General features: G+C 38.3%; 2 protein-coding genes across 6 annotated transcripts in view; one reads left to right on the top strand and one right to left on the bottom strand.

Moving 5' to 3' along the window:
• Nucleotides 1-1961: 1961 nt before the first annotated feature.
• Nucleotides 1962-19172, top strand: part of hnrnpa3 (heterogeneous nuclear ribonucleoprotein A3) — a 23076-nt gene continuing 5865 nt past the window's right edge. Inside the window, exons 1-11 of one of the 4 annotated variants that reach the window (XM_016445434.1) lie at nt 1962-2006; nt 3147-3275; nt 4455-4601; nt 5654-5864; nt 6240-6329; nt 6456-6506; nt 6622-6675; nt 6970-7083; nt 8693-8827; nt 8916-8986; nt 9972-10244. In XM_016445434.1, coding sequence (XP_016300920.1) covers nt 2001-2006; nt 3147-3275; nt 4455-4601; nt 5654-5864; nt 6240-6329; nt 6456-6506; nt 6622-6675; nt 6970-7083; nt 8693-8827; nt 8916-8968 — 990 coding nt within the window. In that variant the 5' untranslated portion in view covers nt 1962-2000 and the 3' untranslated portion in view covers nt 8969-8986; nt 9972-10244. Of the gene's footprint in view, nt 2007-3146; nt 3276-4454; nt 4602-5653; nt 5865-6239; nt 6330-6455; nt 6507-6621; nt 6676-6969; nt 7084-8692; nt 8828-8915; nt 10245-19172 lie in introns of those variants that run through there. The other 3 variants (XM_016445433.1, XR_001630678.1, XM_016445432.1) reach the window with 3 other exon arrangements.
• LOC107657385 (nuclear factor erythroid 2-related factor 2-like) overlaps nt 13490-19172 on the bottom strand; it is a 6868-nt gene continuing 1185 nt past the window's right edge. The window contains exons 2-4 of one of the 2 annotated variants that reach the window (XM_016445431.1): nt 17870-17965; nt 17620-17766; nt 13490-15408 (exon numbers count right to left, since the gene is read on the bottom strand). In XM_016445431.1, the coding sequence (XP_016300917.1) occupies nt 14200-15408; nt 17620-17766; nt 17870-17965 (1452 nt within the window). In that variant the 3' untranslated portion in view covers nt 13490-14199. Of the gene's footprint in view, nt 15412-17619; nt 17767-17869; nt 17966-19172 lie in introns of both variants that reach the window. The other variant, XM_016445430.1, reaches the window with a different exon arrangement.

Raw genomic sequence — 19172 nt, 5'->3', positions numbered from 1 at the left:
TAATAAACATTATTGATTTATTTTTGCACCCTTATAATATTTCAACAACATTTATTTTTTTAACTGGATATTGTATATAATACGTTTTCAGATGAAAAATATTTGCTCCAAGTGGACGGTTCTGTGAAGACAGGTATTTTTTTTAATTTTTAAGGTATGCATAGGTGGAATATTATCTCAGTTTCAAGTGATGGAATGCAAGGACTGTTTGTCTAATGAAACAAGAAGGATTTTTCCTGTTATGATTTATTGTTATTTCTACACATTGGCTAATTTGTCCATAACAGAGTCGACAAACAATACCATAAAGACATCTGTTTTTTTTTTCATTAAAAGTAATTTTAAAAAAGGAAGTAATTTGTGTTTGGCAAGCACTGAATTATTAAAATTAAATATGTTTTCAATAAGATACTGAAAAAAAAAATCTGTTAGTGAAAAGCTTTTTTTCTTAACTTTCTGCAATGCCAAATGTATCTCCAATTATAGAATCACCCATATAGCATCAAATTACATTTTCTGATATCAAACTAAGAGGCATTTCTCTTTGTTTTTTTTTCACTGTATTTACAGTAATTTCTGAACCACAGTGTTGATACACAAACAGACACTGCGCACTGTTTACACTCATCACAACTGCAGTGTCTTGTTTTAAGTTGCATCACCTCAATTATAGTGCAATTAGCCTACGTTATCATCAACAAGATAAGACCAACTTCGTTCAAACATAAGTCAAGGTAAATGGTTCAGTAGCCTACACTGTCAGAGATTCTTACTAATTTTATGTTATACTACCAGCTCAGATTCTTACATGATACTGAAGCACTTTTACGGGCAGGAAATTCACACGGACACAGCACACTCTAACTATACTCTAACTCTAACTTAAACATTTAACCCAACCACTGGGTCAAAACAACCCAATTGCTGGGTTTGTCTATATTTTACCCAGCTAACTTAAACATTTAACCCAACCGCTGGGTCAAAACAACCCAATTGCTGGGTTTGTCTATATTTTACCCAGCACTGGGTTGTATTTAACCCAGCATTTTTTAGAGTGCATGCTCACGGTCCAAGAAGTGCTCCAAAAATGCTCACCATCCAGCCTTTCTAGAAAAAGATGACTGGGATCACATTTAACCTACAAACTTTAACCTACCAAAAAAAGTTTAATTTCCCCATGGACCGCGTTTGGGTTGTTTTGACCCAGCGGTTGGGTTGTTTTGACCCAGCGTTTGGGTTCAAAACAACCCAATAGCTGGGTTTGTCCCTTTTTTAACCCAGCGCTGGGTTATATTTAACCCAGCATTTTTTAGAATGTAGTGTTAGAGGCCTTTTTTGCTTTTTGTTAATTGTATAATAAATAAAAGAAAACAAATAGAAAGAACACAAAAAGAATAGAGAAGCTAATGTTAGTTTTGAATAGAGTGCAAGTCTAAAAGGGGCACATTTTCTTAAGAATAGAATTAGAATAGAGAGTGCCGTTTTGGCAGTTTATTGAAGGTGTATTTCAGGTACAAGTTTCAAACAATAAACTAATTTGTACAAATTTCAAAAGAATACACACAAAGACAAAAAAGCTTATCCGTCACACAAATACTGTGTGGAGTGAGCGGGATCTACTTAAAAGCTCTGAAAATTGATTTGCTAGGCCTATGTCAGGTCTGTTGAACCACCATCCATCGGCCTGAGCCAGACACAGAGAACAAGCACAGTTGATCCAAATGCTGATATTTGGAAGGGGAAAAAAAACAGATTGCCAGATCACGTGACCCTAATAATATATAGGTATCTCCTTTATATTAAATTATATAAGTGTGTTCATAAGTGCCTACTGAGATATATATATATATATATATATATATATATATATATATACTTTTTGTTGTTGTTGTTATCGCACAAAACAGGTGAACTATATCCGGAAGTGTCCTGCAGCGCCTCCAATGGCTGGAGTCAGTGTGGCATCACATGTGCAGACCGAGGGGCGCATAAGCTGCAGCATGGAGGTACTGCTTATCAATATTCCTGATATTATACGGAGTTTGCGTTTACAGTTCGTGTTAACAGTATCCACAGTAATAGATATCTTATGTCAGTGTATTACACTGGCTTTGTGTTAAGAGTGCTGCATTCTGCTGTCATGTTAAACTGAGTGTCTATGACCGAGTACAGAGCAGATACTGTATGCATGCTGTTCAGGCGGATATATTCATATTTTCAAATGAAACACGAGTCTCTAGGTCTTACATTTAACGTTAACGCTGCTCTCTTGAACACCAAATGTGTGCCAAGAGTAGACGCGTCGGACAGTTTCTTAACGAGCTGCTATGTTTTGGCTAACTTAAATAATATGGGGTTGTTGACTAGCGATAACAAAATATCGAACCTGTTTTTTTTTGTAAACATGTCAGTATAAAATACAAATATGGGGATTTAATGTTTTACTTTTAATATTAACACTAACAATATGGAGGAAACACTGAAAAGAAATCTAAAATGGCGCATGGAATATTCTAGACGCTCATCAGCCGCCGGTTTGTTTCCAGTCGTCTCCTCATGAACTTAGCTTTTGTTTTGGAAAATCCTGGACAGATACCCACTCTATTCCTTTAGATGTAATTCGATATTAGAAACCTACGACCACCGGCTAAAATACCGATCTTACTAGTGCTTTAGTTTAGCTCATGAATATTGACAAGGCTATGGTGACGTTACGGGGTAGTTTTCCTGGAACATCCAATCACGCACTCTAATTAATATTCATAAGCCGAGCCTACGCCCAACTTTTTGCGTCAGTCTTTCAGCCAATCAGGAGGGATTGGTGAGCTCACGTCACTCAATGGAATGAATAATATATATCCGCCGAATTTGGCAGAAGCATGGCCTGATGTCATCCATCACTCCCACAGAGCAGCATTCATAGGCTGCAGGAGAAAACCCACACAAAGCAAACCAGCTCTGCTGTTTGAAAGCTGGAATCAATCAACCTGTCATTATCAGCTTTATACAATTCTTTTAATAGCTTTAGAGTATTATGTTACACAGAGGGCATGCCCTAGGGGCCAGTTTTATCAGTCTAATGACGCATGTTTCTAAAGAGGCAAAAGTTCAAGTCTGATTATTAATTGTGTGTTTTATGTGAACAGGGTGGTGACAGTAAGGAGCCGGAGCCGGAGCAGCTCAGGAAGCTGTTTATCGGCGGACTCAGTTTTGAGACCACAGAGGACAGTTTGCGAGCTCACTTTGAGCAATGGGGCAAACTCACTGACTGTGTGGTGAGAGACAGACCTTCAGATCACATTTAGGATTTGATTCTTAGCTAATTCTAATCGTTTTGCAGTGTGTCTGCATCAGGAACAGACAGCTAGAAGCCATCTTTAATAATAAATGTCAATAAAATTCAAAAAGTACCAGGGTATTCTGTGAAGCATCCATAAAAATACCATGGAGTGTGAATATGTAATGCTATTGCCACAGTATTAAGAAGGAATAATTAAAACGAACCATGGAATTATGCAAAATCAGTTCAGCCGCAGCCATGCTGATGTTTAATATTGTGGCCGCATACAACCCTCTTGCGCCTGTGATATTGCTTAAAGAAAATAATTCACCTAAAAATGAAAATCTGCTAAAAATGTACTGACCCCGAAGCCATCCAAGATATAGAGAGTTCGTTTCTTCATCAGATTTGGAGAAATGTAGCATTGCAGTGAATGGGTGCCGTCAGAATGTGAGTCCAAACAGTCCATTAATGAACATCTTGTGAAGCGAAAAGCTGCATGTTTGTTAGAAACAAATTCATAATTAAGGCCTTTTAATTTAAAACTGTTACTTCTGGCCAAACTTTGAGTCCGTAATCCATAATAATGATTCCTCCAGTGAAAAAGTCCATCCACTGTTGTCCTTTCGCATCAAAATCCACCAACATATTTGTTTAGAATTGATATTGCTTGTAAATGGTGCTTGATATGTGCATATTTCTCTCCTGATTTATCTGTAAACAAGGGTTTTGAGTTAAAAACACCTTAATGATGGATGTTTTTGTTACAAATGCACAGTTTTTCACTTCTCAAGACATTAACTGATGGACTGGAGTCGTGTGGATTACTGTGATGTTTTTATCAGCTGTTTGGACTCTCATTCTGACGGCACCCATTCACTGCAGAGCATCCATTGCTGAGCAAGTGATGTAATGCTACATTTCTCCACATCCGTTCCCATGAAGAAACAAACTCATCTACATCTTGGATGGCCTGAGGGTTCGTGAATTTTCATTAAAATTGTATTTTTGGGTGAACTATTCCTTTAAATAAGTAACACCTTAGAACATCTGTAAGTCAGCCAATCAGAATCAATCAGCCAAACAGTCCTGTGGCGTAAATGCATATAGATATAATAATAACACCAATAAATCACTGTTGTTGATAATGCTATCAATGATTATCTTTCCTCAGGTAATGAGAGATCCAGCTAACAAGCGCTCACGAGGTTTCGGCTTTGTGACATATTCCTGTGGAGCGGAGGTTGATGCTGCTATGGCAGCGCGGCCACACAAAGTGGACGGTCGAGTCGTTGAGCCCAAACGAGCCGTTTCCCGAGAGGTGCAGTTACATACATTTAAAGGAACACTCCACTATTTTTGATATTACGCAGTGCCTGAAAATAGTCCCAGCTAGGTAACTTCCAATAAGCCTATTTTCAGGCGCTGCGTAATATCATTGCGCCTGTTAATACAAGTTTTAAATAGGAAAAATATAGAAACTCTTTGGTAATTTTTGAGCGAGATGCTAACGGTCTAATCAGATTCAATAATCTATGCTAAGCTACAGCTAAAAGTGCTACCGCCAGACCCAGAGATCGACTGAATGGATTCGAAAACGGTAAAACTCAACTGTTTAACTCTAGGGGAGTTGGAAAATGAGACTATTTTCAAAAATAGTGGCGTGTTCCTTTAAACCAGAAAGCTCCACATGGGTAGTTGACACATACTGCATATACTAATGACTGAACTTTCCTGGACTGTGACGTGCTTTATCAAAAACGTTTTGTAATTCTTTTATCATTATTATATGTGCAGTTTTTATCCATATATTAACTGAGAAAATAATTGTACTAATTTCAGATATCACACTCCAGGATGGCTTAAGTAAATTAAAAAGGAAAAAAGCAAATAAAATTGATTAAAAAAAAAAAAAAGTCCAATGAAAGCTAATTTCTACAATGGAATTAAAAATTAAAAAAGGTCATTGCAAAGTTTTGATCTTGCAATTATGAGTTTATATCTCGCAATTCTGACTTTTTTCAGAATTGTGGCTGGGGTTTTTTTCAGACGTTTTTTTTGGAAAATTCAGAGAAAAAAGTCTGAATATTCTGAGACAAAAAATCAGAATTGCAGGATATAAACTTGCCATTCTGTGAAAAAAAAAAACAATGTCTGATATAAATTGTGTACAAGAAACTCACAATTCTGAGAACGTTTATGTTGTGCAGTGTTCACTCACAATTCTGAGAAATGAAGTCGAATTGTGAGTCAAAAAAAAGATAAGAACATATTTGATTCAATGGCTTCCTTACAAACCTTTTCATAATTTACTCTAAAATTAAGATGCATTTAATCAAGATGAAATTAAATACATTTTCTTTGATTATGCAGGACTCCAATAAACCTGGAGCCCATCTGACAGTGAAAAAGATCTTTGTGGGTGGAATCAAGGAGGACACAGAGGAGTATCATATCAGAGAGTACTTTGAGCGCTATGGGAAGATTGAGATTATTGATATAATGGAGGAGCGTTCAACTGGGAAAAAGAGAGGATTCTGCTTCGTCACCTTTGATGATCACGATGCTGTGGATAAAATTGTTGGTGAGTTTAGATGGAAACCATTTACTTTTAGCTGCTACAGCAGAATCAGGTTTTATGGATAAATGACATGTCCTCATCTAGATGGAGATGATTCTTTTGTAGTTGTTATGAATGCAGCTTTTATGAACTTGTTCAGTTACAAATATTAAAATGCTTGCAAAATACTGTTTAAGTGATTGCAAAAAATTATTAAAATGAAACCCCAATGAAACATTAAAACAAACAAGTTACCTTATAAATTTTCACATAAAATCATGTTACTGATATATAAAAGTTTATGGGCATGGTATGCGTCATCTACCCCGAGTATGACAGGACAGCAAGAAATACTAGTTCATACAGGTTTTCAGATTTCTGTTTTCCCTTTTTCATCAGCACAAAAATATCTCACAATCAACTCGCATAACTGTGAAGTCAGAAAAGCACTACCGAAGCAGGAGATGCAAGCTGTTTCTAATCAGAGATGTAAGTAACATGTTTCAAATCAAACTGCCTTTCTGATTCTCATTTTTATAATTAGGTTTATTATGTTACTGTAATATTCAAGTTGTCGTAGGTAATAATAATATATAACATGTTTTCTGTTGTCAGATCGCGGTGGAGGCAATTTCATGGGCAGAGGAGGAGGAAACTTTGGCCGAGGTGAGATGACATGCGATCCTGTACATCTGATCCTGTGTGTGTCGATTACATCTACAGTTTGTACAGCAGCACCTCAGGTGTGAATAAAACACAGTGAATGCTGTATCTTTCACAGGAGGGTATGGAGGAGGCCGGGGTGGCTGTGGAGGAGATGGATACAATGGATTTGGTGGGGACAATATCATTATACTAACATGAGCAATGAATAAATCCACACTCCCTTGTAAAACTTGCTGTTAATTTGTGCCAGAAGGGCTTCTTTGCCAGAACAGTATATTTTTGATATGGCTGCTTTGTTTGTAGTCACTGATTGAAATAGAGAATCACTGTATGGATAAGCATAAGGACATTTTCAAAAGCTCAAAAAATGTATTTTTCCTGTTATGAAGTCGATCATTTCATGAAGCTCAGACTGAAATGATTAGTGCTGAAGTACACGTTTAGGATGTGTCTCTGGTGGTAGGTGGTAATTATGGTGGGGGTCCTGGAGGATGCGGTGGAGGTCCTGGATACGGTAACCAAGGCGGAGGAGGCTTTGGAGGATATGACAACTACAATGATGGAGGAAATTTTGGAGGTACAGTTTCATTTAAGTGAAGACAAATATTTGAGATGGGGTTGGAGGGGCGGGGTTTAAAAGAAGAGGTCTCAGTGATGTCATCCAAAAAGGAAATCGTTTCAGAGGCGGAGCAAGTTTTTGTTAAAGATGATGAAAGCAAACTGTAACAACGTTTGTAGGTCGGGAAGAAGGAGGCGGGAACCGGCGAACATTTAAGATTTTAATAAAATAAACAAACACAAAATGAAAGTAAAGCGGCAGCCCCTCGCGGACGACTGCCGCACACAAAATACAAAATAAAGTCCAGGCCTGGTCCTCTCTCGTCCAACACTGTCGTCACTCCTTTTATCCTTCTGGAGCTCCTCCGTGGGACTCGAGACCGGTGAGTGGCGCAGGTGTCGTGCATTAGCATTTACTCCACCGGCCTCGCTCCGCTCCCACGGCTCTCGGCCCCGCCCCTCTCGTCACACAAACTTTATTTGTAGCAACATGGGCCAGTGAATCATTCAATTGAATCTTTACTGTATGTTGATTAAATTGAAAAAAAAAAAGAAGTTTTTTTGGAGTTTGGAGAACAATTTTTTTAACATTTTTGAAAGAACTCTCTTATGCTCACCAAGGGTGCAATTAATGAAGCAAAAATACAGTAAAAATTGTGAAATATTATTATAAGTTAAAATAACTATTCTAATTTAATATATTTTAAAATGTAATTTATTTCTGTGATGCAAAGCTGAATTTCCAGCATCATTACTCTAGTTTTCATGATCCTTCAGAAATCATTCTAATTTGTGACCCTGGACCACAAAACCAGTCATAAGGGTCAATTTTTCGAAATTGAGATTTATACATCATCTGAAAGCTGAATAAATGAGCTTTCCATTGATGTATGGTTTGTTAGGATGGGACAATATTTGGCTGAGATAAAACTATTTGAAAATCTGGAATCTGAGTGCAAAAAAATCCAAATATTGAGAAAATCGCCTTTAAAGTTGTCCAAATGAAGTTTTTAGCAATGCATATTACTAATCAAAAATTAAGTTGTGATATATTTACGGTAGGAAATTGACATAATATCTTCATGGAACATGATCTTTACTTAATCCTAATGATTTTTGGCATAAAAGAAAAATCAATAATTTTGACCCATACAATGTATTGTTGGCTATTGCTACAAATATACCCCAGCGATTATTATCGATTTTTAAAACAGTTCAGCTGCTTAATATTTTTGTGGAATCCATGATACATTTATTTTCAGGATTTATTTTTTATTTTTTTGATGAATAGAATGTTCAAAAGAACAGCATTTATTTGACATAGAAATCTTTATAATGGCATGGGCGCCTTGGGCGGGTGTTTTTTTCAAGTCCAAAAGTAGTCAAATAAAGCGCATCCATCCATAATAAACAGTTCCTGACTTCTTTTGGACTGTTGAACAAAAAACACCCGCCCATGCCATTATGAAGCTTGGAAGAGCCAGGACAATTTTTAATATAACTCCGAATGGATTCATCTGAAAGAAGAAAGTCATATACACCTATGATGCTTTGAGGGTGAAAACATGGGCTAATTTTCATTTTAGGCGGAACTAACCCTTTAACCCAAATTTGTACCTGCATCGCAGGTAACTTTGGTGGTGGAGGCGGCGGCGGAGGACGAGGAAATTACAATGATTTTGGGAATTACGCAGGACAACAGTCCAACTACGGCCCCATGAAGGGAAATAACTTTGGAGGAAGAAACTCAGGACCTTACGGAGGTACAGAAAATCCAGTACACTGCGTGGCACATCAAAAGTGAACCCACTGCGTGTGAGCCTGATCATGTGTTCTGATTGTTATATTTAGGTGGATACGGCTCTGGGGGCGGTGGCGGGGGCTATGGGTCCAGGAGATATTAACAGATCGGTTTGTCTGTGGTAAGTTCAGCGCCGCCTCAAGAGACTCCACAGACGTCTAACACGGGATGACTTGTGATGTTTTACCCTGTGTCTGTTCAACAGGCCTCAGATCCAGAGTTAGATGAGAGGAGTGGGAAGGAAAGGAAAGATTACTGAGAAAGTGTGCGAGGGGCCAAGATCTGCCAGTTATAGGTCTTACTAACGTTAGTGTAGTCAGACGCTCCTCAACTCGTGTGTGTGTGTGTGTGTGTGTGTGTGTGCGCTAGTGGATGTACATTCCTTCACCCGCTTGACTTTTTTGTGCTTTTCACCTATCCTCAGCCCCTTGTGAGCATTTTTGAGAGTGCTGCCAAACACTGTAGTCAGAATAGTCCTAAATATTTTTTGATGTGAGTATACAATATGTTGTGGCCTTAAGTATATTATTTGGAGAAAACAGGACTTGTTTATTTTTTTATTTGACGACAGTGATGTCACGTGTATTTTTTATATATTGTGAGTATGCAGTACATGTGTTGTTCATGAAGCTCTGAATGGTAAACGGAGTAGATTTTGTCAGATCTGAGGGCATGTGACATGATAAACCTGTAAAGAGAGAAGTCTAGGTTCTTGAAATATTTTTGACAAATGAAAAAAGAAACCGGCTGAAATAAAGTTGTGTAGTAACTTGCCTAACGAAGTTTAGTGCGTCATTGAGTCTGAAGTGGCGAGTGCCGCTGTCCTGAGCGCGTGTTGTTGTGTATGAGTGAGAGTAGAAAGGCCTCCAGGCCCAGACAGACGAACAGTTATGGGCTCTCAGACTGGCAGGTCGATCCCAGCCTCGACTGGACCAGGCAGCCAGTGTGTCTCCAGAAAACTAGCATCTGTTTCGGTGAGACTAGCTGTACCCGAAGGAAGGAAGGCTAGCGGAAAGCCCACGAGTATGAGGGTTTGAGACAGACAGAAGAAGAGGAAGAAAGAGTCATAGGAGCAGGTAAGAGTAACTCTTCTGCTTAATTTACAGATGGGAAAAGCAGCGCCTGATCGACAGTAGGTGGCTGAAAGTCTTTTATGACACGTTTTCAGCAGTGGTTCTGGATGGGTAAGATTAATATGTGCAAAATATATGTGGATTTGGTCAAGATATCCTCCTGCAGAGATTCAGAAACAGCATTCAACTCAATTATTGCACATTGTGTGTGGCATAATCTCACTAAAGCTGACATTCCCAGGTCTTATTTCACCTTTCAAAACAAATTATAAATGCGTATATTTATATTAGTGCTGTCAAACGATTAATCGCATCCAAAATAAAGGTTTTTGTTTACATAATATATGTGTGTGTACTGTGTATATTTATTATGCTTATATAAATACACACACATGCAGTATATATTTAGAAAATATTAACATGTATATATTTATATTATATATAAATATATTTAATATATAAACATAACATATTTTTCTTAAATATATACATGCATGTGTTTGTATTTATATATGCATAATAAATATACACAGTACACACACATATATTATGTAAACAAAAACCTTTATTTTGGATGCGATTAATCGCGAATAATCGTTTGACCGCACTAATTTATATATATTATTTTACATGTATTTGTATAAATTATTTATATTTAATAATTTTTATTTATTTATTTGTGGTGCAACAGAATTTTGATCATAATTAGGCACAATTCCTCCGATTCTTAAAGTCTAATTCTCATTACTGAAATGTGGGGAAAGAATTATATTTGAAATTAGTAAATTATTTAGACATCATATTGTGCTACCTTTATGCTGATTGTGATTGCATTACGATTTAAAAAATATTTTTAATTGAAATTGTACGTAACACGGTTTTGAGGCATGGTCGCATTAGCGAAACTTAAATTCTGGTCGCAATTACCATTTTCCGGCAAATTTTAGCTTGCAAAATCCAGTAATTTCAATAGAAATACAATTTGGCTTGCGGGCGAAAGATTTTCCCACGCAGATTTCGCGACGGGTTCAGGTTGGTCAAGTGGATTTGCTGCTGTGCCCAAACGGAAATCTGCTTGGTTTGAACGTGACTAATGTGTAAGCTGTGCTTCATACATCTCTAGACTAATGACAACAGACAATGAAAGACTTTTTGCCTGCGAAATTTTGCTACTATGAACACACCTCTAGGCGAAATTTCATTGTCAAAGTTCATTGTCAATCGCGTAATTTGCGTGTCAAAAGTATAACAAAATCAAATCTGTTGTGCAATCCACATGGGGAACACGTCAAACAAGTGAAATTCCCAATCATGCAGATTCCTGTTGAGATGACTGAATTTTGTCGTACAAAGGTAAATGTGTCAGAAGTACTGATAATCTAATGAATCATCATTGAGAATAATGTGAATTACAAAACTAAGTAAAAAGTCTGCGCATCTTATGGTAATACGAATTTAGATGTAAGAACTAATTTAAAGAATTTAGTGCCAGATTTACTAACAGCTTGCGCCAGTGCAAACCGTCTTTTGGCATTAAAATAGTAGGCCTACTGTCAGGATTTAGGCCTACTAAATTAGCGCTGAAAATAGACACGGTTATTTTGGCTCCTGACCTTATTGAATATACTTTTATAGGAGTTTCCCTATCAGACGCAAAATTTATGGGAGGAGAGTATTAAAATTGGTATTTGCGCTATTATTTAACCAGCACCTGATGAGCATCGGCTCTGGTTATTTGCGCTGCGCTTGGTATATTTAGTTGGTCAATATGTAAATGAGATGTTGCGTCGGTGTTCTTTAATTTGCGCGTTGTCAGTAAATCACCAGCAGAAATTTCCACACCCATCGGCGCTGTTTTGAATTGCGCTAGTTTGCCCTGTTTAGTAAATCTGGCCCTTAATCTTGAGAAAATTTGGAAATGCTAAGATTGGCTGGCAGCACACCTTAGATTTGTTGTTTTAGTGTGGTTCATTCAGTGTACATATTTGCTGAACCTTCACTCATATCTCCGATACTTTTTGTCTGATATCAATCACTTGACAGCAACTTTAATGAACTGTGAACGTTTTATTCTGTCGTTATTAAAAGCATTGATTCTGGATGTTCATAACAGGACAGGTTCTAACTCGCTATACTCTTTAGGATATATATTTTTTGTGGGAGGATGTTCATTCAGGGTAAATCCATGTATATTTACACATACTTTATAGTCATGAAACATCACTCATAAAGTCATAATGAATAACTGGGATAGCACTGCCAAATGTTGATTTTGTTTAATAAAAACATTTGAAACCCCACAAGAATGTTTAATTTACTGTGTTTGTGTTGTTTCTGTGTGAGTGCAGGGCCTTTTCTACTCACGCAATGCTTATCTTACTCCAAAACCTGTCATGGGGACTTTGGTCCCTTGACACTGAATTAAGGTCACGAGCATTGGTAAATGTTTAAGATAATGTTGTCCTAGATAAGTCACATGCTTTCACTCTGACCACTTAAAACTGAAGAAATTAAACATTTAGTCTACAACTCTTAACATTTACTGTAACATTGCTCATTTATATAACTGGGCCCTAGGTTGAGTCTGTTGACAGGAGAGAGAATACATGGCAGTTTAATGCTGACATAAGACTGAACAAAAGAAGAATTCAGTGAGCCATTTTCACCTGCTTTTTATCATACATTAAGCTTCATATAGTGGAAAAAATCCTACATTGTGATGTGTAAATGCAGGTTTGTGAACCAGTTGGCCCTGTTGGTGTAGCGTGACTTGCTGACAATGGAGAGCTACTGTAGTGTGCAAAGGAGAGGGTTTGGTGTGGTCAAAGGTGGTGTGTGTGGGTGAAAGTGGCTGGCAGTGCAAACAACTCTCTTTACTGGTGTACTTTGTCCAGTGGCGCTTTAATGAAGGCATGTCTAACATTGGGCCACCGCCAAACAATTCAGCTCTGTTGCATAACCCACTGAGACGGGCTGTTCGCTTGAGGAAGATTCAGTTGAAACTTGTTTGCAAAAGGCCTTTCACCCTCAAAGGCTTATGATTTGTTAAATCTCATGAATTGGGGTAGATTTTGTGAGTATGTAATGATGGTGGATTGCCAAAATAGAAAATCTGTTTACAAGAAAACTAACAATTTGAGCCCAAAACCTCAAATAATGAACAGCTTTTTCCCAATGATTATGTTGTCATGGCGTATAATATACAGTGGCCTCAATAAGATTTTGGACTCTTAAGCTACACTTTAACTAGATTCATGTCACTGCATTAGAAAAATTATATAAGACCAAGTCGTATCTGCAAATAAATGCTTCTTTTTTCACTTTTTGGCCACATATTTCTTCATTATTTTTGCTCAGTGTCTTCATTTTGAGCAGTACAATTACTGTTGTAAAATATAGGCCAATTCTTTTTATATTTTGTATATAGTGATTTTTTCCCGTAGTTTATTTTGATGCTACTTCCTTATTCATTCTTGTCAATATCCACTTCCTCTTTGCTGACCCACTCCATCAACAAACCAACTCCCATTCAAGACTGCATTAGACTTTGCTGGTTTCAATATTTATTTATTATATAAAGCCATAAAGTCAAGAGATAAAATAGCAATAGAATAGTAAATTAAGATATAAAAACTGACATAAGTGCAGACTTAAAATGATCACAACCATTTTTAGCATACTAAAAGGTGATCTATTTATATATATATATATATATATATACAGTACATTTGTTCCTATCTCAATAGCAAATAAAGTATAAATGTATTTACAAACCATATAGGTAAAAGAATCTCTGAAAATATAAAGGAGTACAAAATCCAATGGAGGTTAAGAATATTAGGAAAGTAGAATACGCAAAACGTATATAATAGTTCTGCCATTTCAACAGTTGATGTATAAGCAAAAATACGCTCCTATTTAGTTGTTTCCTTTGCATAAAACATACACCGTGTCCTAACCAGTCGCGATGGATTTAGCGATGTTGTCAACACTTCATGTGACTAAACTGTGCGGAATAAGAACATATTTGATGATGCTTAATGTACTATTACATGCAGCCTGATTTTGGACCAATGAGATTTCATTGTGGGCGGGGCTTCCCACCACATTATTCTGTGGCTGGTCAGGACAAACGCACTGACGTGGGAAGAGCCTTTGTCGCTTCATTGCGTCATGCCTGGTTAGGACACCGTGTTAGCAAGAGAAAAGCAGTACCAAAAAACAGAAGCAAGTGTGAAAGGACAGAGTAGAAGGAACCAAGCTAGTTGTTCTTTACAAGAATCTTTTTAATGCGAGGAACGAGGAAAACGGTGCCATCCGCAGTGTGCTGAAGGGAGTATTCGCTGGGCGAGAAGGGCTTGCCGTGCTCGTCTCGAAGCATACTGAAGACCTCTTGGTACAAGGTACTCAACTGCTGCTTCATCTTTCTCAGACTGGAGCTACGCTCGCTCTTCTTCTTCATCAAACGCTCCTTCTCCTCTTTCAGCGAGTCCAGCTCGTACTCCAGGCCCACAATGTTCTCCAGCTTTCTCTTGCGGCAGTTCTGTGCCGCAACCTTGTTCTTGCCCCGACGGCGGATGTCTCTGACGAGGGCGAGTTGAGCCTCATTGGGCTGGTGTTTGGACATCATCTCGTTGAAGTCATCCACAGGCAGATTGATGATCTTGTCCACAGTAAATGGGATCTGCAAGGCTTTTACTCTCTGTTCGTCACGGGAGAGCCGCGCCTCAGAGCGTTTCTTCTGCTTGTCTTTGGTAAAGGGAGGTTTGGAGTGGCCGCTGGCCTCCGCCGGCTCTATCTTTTGGTTCTTCGCTTTCATCTCCTGTTGGTCTGTCGGAGGTTTCTCCGAGAGAGATCCCTGCGCTCCATCGTTAAGGTAAACCAGCGGGAATATCTCGGTATAATCTGACTCCATGCCTCCCGGACTATTGTCCATCTCTTCAGAGTCGGAGTCGCTAAAACCAAAGGATTCATCTCCGTTCAAGGACTTCCCCGGAGAGCTCATGTGAGGACTGGAATCCAGCGACAAGCCGGAATCAGAATCTGGGAATTCGGCCATAGGCTCCGGTTTTCCTGAGCTGAAGCTTCCAGGTGAGAAGCTGTGCAGATCCACGGTGTTCACAGGAGGATCGCTGGAGATCTCCGCCAATTGGCTGACCATATTTCCTCCATCAGAGACGAGAGGACCACTGTTCACTTTAACCTCCATCTCAGGATAAAACAGCTCATTGAATTCTTCAGGTCTAAACTCGGCCCCCACCTCCGGGACGTTCAGACTCATCTGGCTGAGGTTGGGCGACACCATAGTGTTGAAGGATCCATCGTATGTGTTGATGTATTCAGGAGGACACACCTCTGTCTTCACCAACGAGAGATGGTCTATCCCGGGCAGGTATTGGCTGTAGTTTGGGTCCTGTGCTTCTACGGAGGGTTTCATATCCAACGACTCCTGCATCTGCATGTTGAGGCACTGCTAAAAATACAAAAGAACAGCATGTGAACATTGTAATCCAAAGTGAAGACACACACTGTATGAGACAAACAATATGAGTCTACTATTAAAGGAGAAGTTCACTTCCAGAGTAAAAATTGCCTGATAATTTACTCATCCCCATGTCATCCAAGATGTACATGTCTGCCTTTCTTCAGTCACAAAGAAATTAAGTTTTTTGAGGAAAACATTTCAGGATTTTTCTCCATATAGTGGACTTCAATGGCGATCAACGGGTTGAAGGTCCAAATTGCAGCTTCAAAGAGCTCTACACGATCCCAACCGAGGAATAAGGGTCTTATCTAGCAAAACGATCTGCCATTTTCTAAAAAAGTAAACATTTATATACTTTTTAACCACAAATGCTCATCTTGCATTAGCTCTGCAATGCGCGTCCACGAATTCAAGCATTGCGTAATCACGTTGTAAAGGTCACGCGTGGTTAGTTCTTCATCTGTGTACTTGGGTTAAAAAGGTGGGGTAGGGCGAAAAACTCCATTTCATTTTCTCCTCCAACTTCAAAATCATCTGACATTGTTGTTTTACCTTTTTTTGGTAAAGGGCGTTTGATTAGTCTTTCCTCATTGGATTTGTAAAAACTGGGTTGGTATTTCTACCTACTTCACACATGACCTTTCTAACGTAATTACGTAATGCATGAAGTCGTGGACGCAGAGCTAGTTCAAGACAAGCATTTGTGGTTAAAAAGTATAGAATTTTAAATTTTTTTTTTTAGAAAATGACCCATTGTTTCGCTAGATAATACACTTATTCCTCATTTGGGATCATGTAGAGCCCTTTGAAGCTGCATTGAAGCAATTTGGGCCCTCAACCCATTGGCCAACATTGAAGTCCACTATATGGAGGATAATCCTGGAATGTTTTCCTCAAAAAATTTGAATTTCATTCCGACTGAAGAAAGAAAGACATGAACATCTTGGATGACATGGGGGTGAGTAAATTATCAGGAAATTTTCATTCTGGAAGTGAACTTCTCCTTTAAGACTTTTTCAAATTGTCTGGCAAATTGGCAAAGTTACAGTTTGAACTTCGAGTGTTTCCACGCTTGACCTGCTCAGTTACGTAGCAGCTTGATGCTTCTCTCCACAGAGTTCAGTGCACTGGGGAATGCTGACGTGAGTCATATGACAGGACCTTAACTTTAAACATTTTTAAACCAGTGTAACCAGTGAAACCTTCCATGTGTAATGAGGTAAAAATGGTTAAATTCAAACAAAAACAAATGAAGTATACATCCCGAGTTGCTCGTCAAACCACAGCATGAGCTCAGAGAGGGTAATTTGTTTGTTGCTCAGCAACAGGGTTGTTTGCGACTTTCTAAACCACAGGTGGTATAAGTCAAAGTTAACACAGAAGCACCTCACAACCTCTCTCTCTAAAAAAAACATTTTAAAGTAGCTCACATCAAAAATGAAAATTCTGTTATCATTTACTTGCCCTCATGTTATTCCAAACCCATACGTGTTTTGTTTGTAACACAAAAGAGGATGCTTTAATGAAACCTGAGAGATTTCAGTCGCTCCACTGAAAGTCCACACAACCCAAACTTTGATGCTTCAAAAAGTCCATAAAACACAGTTGCAGTATTTGATGTGCTCTACATATGTTCGATGATGAATAAATTTAATCTGTTCGTCAGCAGGCATGCCTCCTCAGATTTGGATTAAACCAATTCATATGGATTACTTTTTTTTACGATTTCTTTATGAACATTTTGAAGCATCAAAGTTATAGTGGAAAGGATTTTCAGAACAGAAATATCGTTTTCATTAAAAAGATCTTTATTTGTGTTTCAAAGATGAGCAAACGGTGAGTAAACAGTGACAAAATTTGAATTTTGGAGTGAAATATCCTAAAATAGGTGCCATGTTGAGGGTGTTTATAAAGTGTTGTAGAGCTAGTGGCATCTTATCTGGCCACTGGCCAAGCATTAAATGTGAGTAGAAATTGGCTTGGGTGTGTAAATAAGACTGTTCTTGTGCGTCTTCAAACAACTTTTATCTCGGTGGAAATTTTTATTATATATATATATATAATAATATTTTGTTGCTAAATATCTGTTTCATGGCCAGCAAGACATATTTATGGCATATTGAGGAGTGGCAATAAGTTCATTTTGGACTCTGCACTGCAATAATGTGGTAATGAGGTCTGGTTGAGGGTTCATACCTGCAGCTCTGGGAGTGAGAGCAACTCCATCCAGGCCTGATCCAGAGAGCCTGGCAGCAAAGGATTCTGGATAAAGGCTGGGATGTCTGGGGGCATCATAAGATCTGTGGAAGGAGGATCGGAGGCATCCAGGCAAGGCGGCACTGACTGCACAGAGAAGAGAGAGGCAATTAGACTGAAGTGCAGTGACATGTATAGGTGTTATGTGAGGTGTGAGATGATATATGGGTGACATATAGTCCGTAATTACCTCAGCTGCCTCATCTAGTGGAAAAGTCTGCACCAGGAGCTGCATGCACTCATCGAATGCCATGGCATCACCGTCCTGTTCTGCGAAAGCCCCATTCTGCACGTACACAGTCAAATACATCCTAATAAAACCATTGCATCGACACACAGAGCAGGAAACATACATGTAAATGCAGATTCTACAACTGGACTGACTTGACTGAGTTAATTTTCAAAACAACCTTTGATTTGAAATTATGAACAAAGCATGTCTATGAGTTCATGTACTGATTTGAACAGGATTGGGATCTGTGAAAATGTGTAGGCGTTGGGTGTGTTCTGAATTTTAATTTCTGTAAATTGAGTTGCATGTGTTCTGAATGATATTATGAATTAAACTAAATTAATAGTTTAATTATTGCTATTTAACTAATTTAACATATTAATGGAATTAACTTGAGTCTCAAACTACACTCAGACTTGCCAAGAAACCAAAGTCTGCAATCAAAAGTCATAGATTTCAATGGGATCTTAAACATTTCTCATCATTCATCATCAAAGTTCTACTCTATGACAACAATTGTGTCACATATTAATTTCTCTTAAGGGCTTTCTGAGAAACATGATTTTTTCATATGACCAAATTGATGCTTTAAGACTTCTGAAAGCGCACAAGTAATAAACGTTTCCTCCAGGCTGGGTTACCTGAAAGAAAATGTATTAAATTTGCTCAATCGTTTTCCCAAAATTAAGCATGCTCACTTCGTACAGTACTGAAATCACGTAGTACATCTGTGAAACACGAATTCACCTAACCTCTTCAGGGAAAACGAGCTCTTTAGTGTCCTATCAATTTAGTGTCGCATTTATATGCTTTCGTAGAACTGAGCTTGGGATGAAGCCTGAGCACCTGAGTTCCAGTAATTATGCCATAGTAGCAGTTTCCAAGCAACTGAGCAGCTGCACCCTGTAATATGAGGGGAGGGTGAGGCCTGTTGAGCACCCACTGTACGTGTGTGTGTGTGTGTGTGTATCTGGTACACATTATGGGGACATTTTTAGGTCCCCATAAAGTAATAAGCTTATAAATCATACAGAATTACGTTTTTTGAAAATCTAAAAATGCAGAATGTTTCCTGTGAGGGGTAGGTTTAGGTGTAGGACGATAGAAAATACAGTTTCACAGTACAAAAACCATTACACCTATGGAATATTCCCATAAAACATGGAAACCCAACGCGTGTGTGTGTGTGTGTATACTTGTTTATGCTACATTGTGGGGACCAAATGTCCCCACAAGGATAGTAAAACCTGAAATTTTTGAC

The sequence above is a fragment of the Sinocyclocheilus anshuiensis genome, unplaced genomic scaffold (assembly GCF_001515605.1).
Source record: "Sinocyclocheilus anshuiensis isolate Anshui unplaced genomic scaffold, SAMN03320099.WGS_v1.1 scaffold355, whole genome shotgun sequence".
Lineage (NCBI taxonomy): Eukaryota > Metazoa > Chordata > Actinopteri > Cypriniformes > Cyprinidae > Sinocyclocheilus > Sinocyclocheilus anshuiensis.
Note: the sequence above shows the minus strand (reverse complement) of the source record. Positions and strands in the feature narration are given on the sequence as shown.